Below are 9,068 nucleotides of genomic sequence, written 5' to 3' on the forward strand. Positions count from 1 at the left end.
TCATTTTGAGCAAGAGCAAGAATTCTTATTATACAAGTGACCTTAATGCATATCTTTGTGGGGCATAGCTAGACATGCATCCAATGTATTTGGTCTAAGCCTTGGTATATTGGATGAGATGTATGTATGGAACCCAGTCACCCACCCCCCACACTATTTTTCTCTTACTTTTTTTTTTTGGGTACTATTGTAATCCATTTGTTTACTTTTAAAAATAAAAAACTAAATTGGGAAATCTTCATTAATAAAAAATAATACTAATAATTATTTTATAATATATTTTAAAAAAATTAAACTACATTTAAAGTTATAATTGTCAAAATTTTACCACTAAACCAACAAACACTTCATGGAGAATCCATTCTCTATTTGTTTACAAACTGTAAGATAATATATGTGTTGCTAAATATTAAAACAGGGATTAAAAACAGAAACTAAAAATATTGACGGAAAAAACTCCAGTGACTAAAAAGTGTGAAAAAAATCTTCAAGAACTAAAATAAAAATTCTGGAAAATTATAGGAACCAAAAATATATTTAGCCTTAAAAAATATTTACATTTACATATTCTAATACTAACAATGCGGTGTATGTGGTTGGTTTCTTTCTCACAAACAACATTTAAAAGCTATAGCTACAAGAGGCTTTTTCTCTATAGAGTAACATGAAAAAGAAAGGCATAACTTCTTTTTCAACATAAAGCTGACTATAACTATTTTATTTTCCACAAGAATCTTAAAGCTTGTGATACATTCTACCTAAAGTTTAGGGGATTACCTTATGTAATTTTATAAAAACAAACTGATATTATTGTATTTTTTTTAACCCTTTGCGACGGTTCCCAGTTAAGATGCTTGATGATTCAAAATTCTATCGCAAGATAAATAAAATCTGACCAATAAATATTTTTATCAGGAATCAAATTCGAGTTTTCTGTATTCTTATATAAAAAAGATATTCATGTGAAATAAAGTATGAATCTATTGATTTAGTTTGCAAAAAGTGATTAAGGCTTGTAACTTGTTCTATAATTTAAGAATGAATAGTTGATACTTTTTTTAAAGCATAGCTAACATTTAATTCTTTTTGAAGTATTTTGTGACTTGTGAGAGTGAAACAAGAGAGTGAGAAAATGAATTTATGAGAGAGATAGAGAGAGATGTGGAGAAAATATGAAAATAAAGGATATAGGTCCCATTTTTTCTAGGCCCCATTTTCTACATTAACAAGATTAAAATTGGAGTTAAGTAGGTGCACAAAAAAGTGAGCTTCGGTGACACAAATCATTTGTATGTATCATTAACTTCTTCTTACCTTTATTAGTGGTGCAGCGTTTTGCAAATGGAAGCATATGCACCTCTAATTTTTATATTTCATAAATTGATACAAGTTATAGGTACGATCCTTATATCAAAGCCGATGGTGAGAAATTTGGATAATATGCATGCGATTTTAAGTTCATTTTTTATTAGCAACATTTGTAAATAAAAAAAGTTATATGTTATGAAATTAAATTACATGCGGCCGGACCGTATGAACTGCAAGCAGTCTGAATCGTCTGATCATAATTAGACTGTTTAGCTCTTAAGACAGTTTTATTTTTATTTTTATTTAATATACAATTTTAAAATGATATCTAAACGGTTCGATCAAGATTAGAAAATCTGAAACTTATCAATTATATGACAGTACCATTTTTCGACATTACACAATTTGATTCCTATTATGTTACACTTAATTAGGTGCTTTTGATTTGGCAGCCTGCAACAATCATAACATTAACAGCCTAGAAAAGTCCTTTTCAACATTCAAGTTCACCCTTAGAATATAGTATAATGTATTGGTTAATTTGCATGAAATCAAAATTAGTTATTTTTCTTGCACCTATAGAGTTTTTTTCAACAGCCTATGATATGAATGTTTCTCTCCCTTATGAAATCAGAAACAATAATAGACCTCTGTAGCATAAAAAAAAGTCAAGATAGATATATAATAATAGACCAAAATTGTCTCTTTTTCTCTATACTATAGCATGTAGGTGGTGCTTGAGTTCGAACTCGGACATTCACTTTTTTTCCTCGGTATTTTTTCGTTTAATTGTTTACCACTAGGCCAATTACAGAAAAATATAAATAACTAAATTAGATCTATTTCTTATTCAAGCATCTTTTTTAATGTTGAAAAATAAGGCTTATGTTTATGGCCAATTCTAACATGAACAAGTCCATCAAGTTGTGCATGGTGCACAAGTAAGGCTTATGTTTATATGCATTTGAATCATTGTTGTGTAGTCATAATTGGATGAATGCCGTATTACTTAGGTTGACATTGTCATGCATTCATTTTGTATCCACTCAACTTAAATTGATCGCAAAGCTATGAAGTATCGACACAAACATCGAATATAACACCAATGACACTATTGATACTAAGTGATATCAATAATAATTTGAGAAAAATAAATATTTAAATATAACATGTGTAAATATCTTGTCAATATTCGATACTGACTCGTGTGGTACACCAAACACATACCCTTAATGTAATAGACATATAATTATAAAGCATTCTCTCAAGCTCCCACTTTAATCACAACATAACATTACAATTGAAATTGTCCAAGGAGAAAAACAAACTTTGAAGTGAAAGCATGTAAAATCCTTGTGAGGTGTGAGTTGCAACCATTTAGTTTTGCAAGAAATGAAATTGTAGCCTGCTTTGTTTCATGAAAATTATAGGAAAACAAACAATAAAAAGTATACACTATGAACTAATCATACACAAATATTCACCCTTTTTATATCCTTCCTCTTCTCCCATAAGATCAACCACATAAAATTCACTCTACATTAAAAAAAAATTAATTATAAACAAAATACATAGAACACAAAACTCAAACATTAGTTCTAAGTATCTATGTTAAATGTCACAATGAAATATGGAACTAGAGACAACACATGGAACATCTAATTAGTCCATTTTCATTACAATTAGGACACCTTTGAAATCCACACTCACCAACTTCATAATCATGTTTTTGATCATAATCACCTTCATAGTAAATTTTACAACTTCCATAACATGTTTCACAAGGCACAAACTTTATATCACCACAAGCCTCACATCCACCATCACTTCCTTCAATATCATGAATCTTCTCACAACAATCAAGCAAATTCTCAAGATTCTTATCATCATGTAGTTTTTGAATTTCTTCAACTCCACCAATATATTTACTTCCAATAAATACTTTTGGTAATCCTCCTTTACTATAATTTCCTTCACCAAGTAACTCTTTAAGCTCTTCTTTGAATCCTAAATGCATTGACACATCTCTCTCATCAACCCTTATGCCTAATCCTTTCAAAATCATTCTAACATTGCAACAATCTTCATAAGTTTTTCTCACCATACGTAGGCTTGTGAAATACAATACAACTTTTTCCTTCTTCCCATGTGAGGAAACCTTGAAATCAACAAAAACATCCTCACTAATTTTCTTTTCCTCAAAAAAGATTATGTTTTTATCCATCCCCTCTTGTTTTTCTTGAAATGAATTCTTGAATGAAGAAACAACTTTAAAATTATCAAAATCTAAATCTTCAACCTTGAGACTTGAATAATTTAATCCCTCCTCAATAATCATATGATCCAACTTGGGTTTGTGTAAATCAATGTCATCATCATTCTCCATGAAACTAGCCTTTTGTGGATCAACATGGCCATTAACATTGACATCAAAAGAGAAGGTTTTTAGGTGATTTGGTGATTGAAAAGGACTTGTTTCTTCAAGACCTTCCATTAGTTCCCATGTATTGATGATAGTTTCATTCTCAAGCTCACAAGTTGGTTTTGTGAGTGGAGTCTTGTTAATAGCTTTTGGCAACTTCTCAATCATATTAGACCATGTATTTGCCTCATTCTCTTCTTTCTTTTTGAAACTCTCAGTAACCTTACCATTTGAAAACATAAAATTTGTCCCGACCTCAGGTCTGTTGCACTGTTTTTCCCGAATACTGTCTACGTGCAACAGATTTGAGGTCGGAACAAAACTATTGCCTTGACTATGAGATACAAGTTCCAAAGAACCTAATGTTGTTGATGTTAATGCCACAACATGATAACTATCTCCTTTGCTTTGAGGTGGATGATGAACATGCATTGTGTAGCTTCTAGAAACAGAGCAATAAGGGGTGTTACAATGACTACAATATCCCTTTTGTTTGGAACTCACACAACCCATTATGACAAATAATATGAAATTGATCAACACACAAAGTGTGAATCACACAATAAAAAAACCAACTTTGAGGAATCAAAAACACCCCACAAAAATATAAAGGAAATTAACAGAAAATCTTATCCACTCAAAGTGCTTGTATTATCAAACAAAAACAAAATGTCATGTAAAATGTACAAAAACTTATTTACCCAAAAGCGACTGCATAAGATTTAGTTTCAAAATTGAATTGATTGCAAAATGAAATAGAATGGGTGAGAGATCAATAATTCAATCACCATTCATCATGATTCAATTCTAAGAAAGAAATTTGTGAGTAAAAGGGATTAATATTATTATTGAGACAAAGCAAAAGAGGAACTAGAAAAAAATATAAAAGGAATGAAATTTGATGAGAATGAGTTATTATAGAAAATGGTTGAACACTATGCTATAATGAGAGATATTGAGATAACACAACCACACACACTCTCTCTCTCTCTCTTTTCAACAATACGAAACATCAATGGAAACTCTCTCGTTACTTCCACCCACGTTGTTATGTTATGTCATTGTTGTTATATTCTTTAATTAATAATTTATGTTACATTTTCAGTTTTATATTTTGTTTTTGATTCTTTTAACATTATATATGTTTGATTTAGGAGGAAAAAGAATATGCACGGTCAACCAATATCAATTATATTTTTTGCCACATAATTTCACTAAACTCACTTTCTTAATATGACGTGAAAGAATGTTTCATTCTTATTGATTGTCGGCGTAAAATTAATTTACACTGACAGTACGTAGTCTTTAAATATTAAAAGACAGATTTTAGGTTCAAAATTTTAAGTTTGAGTCATGTTAATATTCTTAGAAAAAATAAATGTAAATATTTTTGTAAGTGTTAAAATCTTTTTCTACCTTTGAATCGGACATGATAAGTTAATAAAAAAAGATTATTAGAAAAAATAAAATATTATAAATTATTTTTTTATAAATAAAAATTTAGGTGACTTAAAAATTAACTAAACACACACATACGGTCATTGACCAATGTTCACGCGTGAGCAGCGGTGCCGGTTGCTAGCTAGATCCTAAGAAGATTTTCTAGAAACAATTTTTTTATTCCAGCACCAATTTTTTTGACTGATTCTGGAATTTTGTTTTTTATGCATTCTAATAATTCGATTATATTCTATATGCAAATAAGGACTTTTAGCCTTATGTAGGAATTAGAGCTCACAACCAACCATATTATTTTCTAGAACCGATCATATAATCCGTAAGCAGGGTCAGAGCCAAGAATTAAAATGTATAGGGGGTCGAGTCCAACAAATATAATTTTGTAAAGTACAAATAAATTTTAAGTATTCAATTTATGCAAATAATTTAAAAATGTATAAGTAAAAAAAAAATAATAGATTGTTTTTTTCTTAATATTTGTCAACGTCTACGGTGCACCACTTGGTTAAGTGGTGCACGGTGTACAAATTATGAATAACACTATAACGAATACGAATTTTATAAAATGTACCGTTGAATTGAAACTTTATATCATATAGATCATCCATGAAATTTTTTAAAGAAATTGAAAATCATTTGATACGTTATTGAGACCCATCAAGTTTAACGGTTTATGAATTTTTATTAAATACCATTAATCTTTATAATATAAACTTTTAATCCAACGATAAATTTTGTAAAATTCGTATTCGTTATATAGTATAATTGACAACTTGTGCACCATGCACCACTATCAAGCGCACCACTTAATCAAGTGATGCATGTTAGACAAAGCCTTCAACTTATATCTTTCAATTAAATTTAGAGGAAAAAGAATATTGTAGACTTTCCAATTTAATATCATGAAGTGCAATGAAATATAATATCTATGATAAAAATAGTATAATTTTGTCCTCGTGAGCTTAGCCATTTGGTAAGGACATCACACAATATGTGCAGAAATCTGGGTTCGAACCCGAGATACTCCACTTAAGATGGATTTTCTAGCCATTAGGCTACTTGACCAAAAAAAAAATAGTATAATTTTTCATTATTTTAATGAGTATATATTATTAGAATTTGAGAGGCCTATACTCAACCACAAAAGTTAGCTTGAGAGTTGATGTTTGCACTACACTTATAAAGGCTATCTTTGTCATATCTCTAGCCAATGTGGGACTTCTAACACACCCTCTCACGTCCAGGACTGAACAAGCTGGAACGTGAAATCAACAACAACGGGTGCCCCAAATATGGGAGGTCTCCACAACAAACAACAAATGAATCTAGGATATACTCTGATACCATACTAGAATTTGAGAGGCCTATACTCAACCACAAAAGCTAGTTTGAGAGTTGAAGTTTGCACTACACTTATAAAGACTATCTTTACCATATCTCTAGCCAATGTGAGACTTCTAACAATATCCCACTCCTTCTTTTTTTTTTTTTATGTGATTAAAGAAGACATTTTTGTATGACTAACAAGTATTTTTATTGGATAAGCTAAATTGGAGTAGTCCACATGCCTTCTCTTTTTTCAAATTTCAACCTTCAAAAACTTGTTACGTTCTCCATCAACAATATACCCGTCTTTTCTCTTTACTTTCTTGAAAAAAACAACTCGCATTGTCCAAAAAAAAAAAACTAGGGTCATGTTGGGCTATTAGGCCAAAATAGTGCATATACACTTGCATTTGTGACGTATGAGCCCATTTGAAAATGCAGGTTATTTTTTTTTTTTTTGTAATAGCATAGTTCTCTAGCTTGGGTATTTGAAAGAGTTGAATCTAATATTAATTTTTATTTTAATGCTTTGCTATCCCCACCCCACAGTTTTAAATTTACATCCCATCTCTTATACTTTTATCAAAATATTCTTATACTAGTAATTGAGATTTTTCTTTTAGACAATATATTTGGAGGTTTTTTTTTTTTGGGTCAAGATATATTTTGGAGGCTTACACATTACAGTATAAAATATTTTTCGTACCTGATATAAAAAATTTACGAATCTAGAAAATTTAAATTACAACCATTATTTTGAATTTTAAACAATGGGAAACTAAGTTTTAAGCCTTTGTATTTAGATTTTTAAAATATCATGTAATATTTAAATTTTTACACAGAATAATTTGTAATTGTTACATCATTTAAAAAAAATTATAGTAATTATAATTATTTTTAAAATGATATTATTAACAATCAAATTCTCGTAAGAGTAGTTCAGTTGACAACTATCAATAATATTATTAAAAGGACAAAACTTATATGCATTTCTTTAGATGTTGTTATTCCTATTCCTCTCACAAAAAAGGTAGTTATTTATATTTTTTAATTAAAAAAGAAAAAGAAAAATGTTTTTAAATAAAAATAACTTCCTCCATATATCTAGCACAGTAAAAACTGTGTATATGAAACTGTGCATAAGTTTGGTCCTTATTAAAATGGATGAGGTTTAAAGTTTAAACTTCAAATTTCTCACTTCTCCACACTTATATATATATATATATATATATATATATATATATATATATTATCTTGTATGTCTCATTCTGCTGATGCTGATAGATTAATACCTTTAGTTAGGTTCGAACCTAGAATCTTCCTGTTATTTGTGTGAATTTTAGTAGTATTTATCGCTTAGTTTACGATAAAAAAGTTGGAATTCTCTCATGACGTGGCCAGTATATTACAGTCCATGACCATGTTCCTTTGTTGGAATGAAATGCATAGAGCATGGGAGGTTGGTTTCTATCCAACTAACACGAATAGGGAGACTAGGGTGCACTAGGTCTCTAATATGTCTTGTTGGATCTGAATTTTCTTTCCAAACCCAAAATAGCAAACATGTTACTACCCAAATGACCGAATGTAACTACAATAATCAAACTTAAAATTTGAACTGTTTTATCTTAATCAAGTTAACCAAATGTTGTTGATTGTCTATAAGTGACAAAATTATAATTGCACACAACTCAAACTCAATACCACCAACATTTCGATCTACCCGTCCACAACTTAACACAATAACGTCCAACACCATCACCACACCACCGCCGCATCTCTCCCGTGTTTATGCACGACTTTCATGTATCTTTGTAAATTTCACTACGACCGTTATCTCGGCACTTGTCGATCGTTACATTGTTATGACAACAACACAGTCAAGTGGCCTACCTTAAAACCAAATGTGTGGGATCCTTTGATTCCTTGTGCTGCCTCACCTAAGCCACATAAAAATGTGAATTATTCCCAAACTAGAGTTGTTGTGTATGTCTCGAATGTCCGGTAGGTCTGTAGGCACCCTAAGCTATGGCATTTATTGTATTATTGGTGGGGTGCTGAAATGAATTTATATACTAGTCTAGTACTTTTCATTTTTCTTGCCATGGGGTACGTATCTTAATATGTTTACAAAATGCTAGTCTATAAAGTCTACTAAGATAGGATATAAAGATAGTAATGGAGACAAAGACACATATAAGTTGTTAATTTTCAAGGCTCTTCATATTTGGAAACATCAATTGGTTACTATATGCATTTTAATTCGAATATTAACTAATATTCTATCAATATGTTCTCTTTAACATAAAAAAGTTTTTATCTACAAATAAAATAAAAAGAAGAAGAAAAATCATGTTGTCATTTCATGCAATTACTACAAGAAATTTGACTTTCAGTGACAACAAAAATATTTTCAATAAAAGTCAACACTTCATTTGTATCACCCCATAAACTAATATCAATGTAATGTAAAATTAACCATTGAATGGAATTTTTTTATCTTTATCGTATCATCTAAATTTGTTTGATCATAAAAATTAAAAAATGTTCATTA

General features: G+C 29.9%; 1 protein-coding gene across 1 annotated transcript; it reads right to left on the bottom strand.

Moving 5' to 3' along the window:
* Positions 1-2,454: 2,454 nt before the first annotated feature.
* LOC123908643 (uncharacterized protein At3g28850-like) lies at positions 2,455-4,779 on the bottom strand. Its single transcript, XM_045959337.1, has one exon. The coding sequence runs from the start codon at positions 4,241-4,243 to the stop codon at positions 2,945-2,947; it is 1,299 nt and encodes a 432-aa protein (XP_045815293.1). The 5' UTR covers positions 4,244-4,779; the 3' UTR covers positions 2,455-2,944.
* Positions 4,780-9,068: the final 4,289 nt, after the last annotated feature.

This window comes from Trifolium pratense, linkage group LG2 (genome assembly GCF_020283565.1).
Source record: "Trifolium pratense cultivar HEN17-A07 linkage group LG2, ARS_RC_1.1, whole genome shotgun sequence".
NCBI classification, from domain to species: Eukaryota; Viridiplantae; Streptophyta; class Magnoliopsida; order Fabales; family Fabaceae; genus Trifolium; species Trifolium pratense.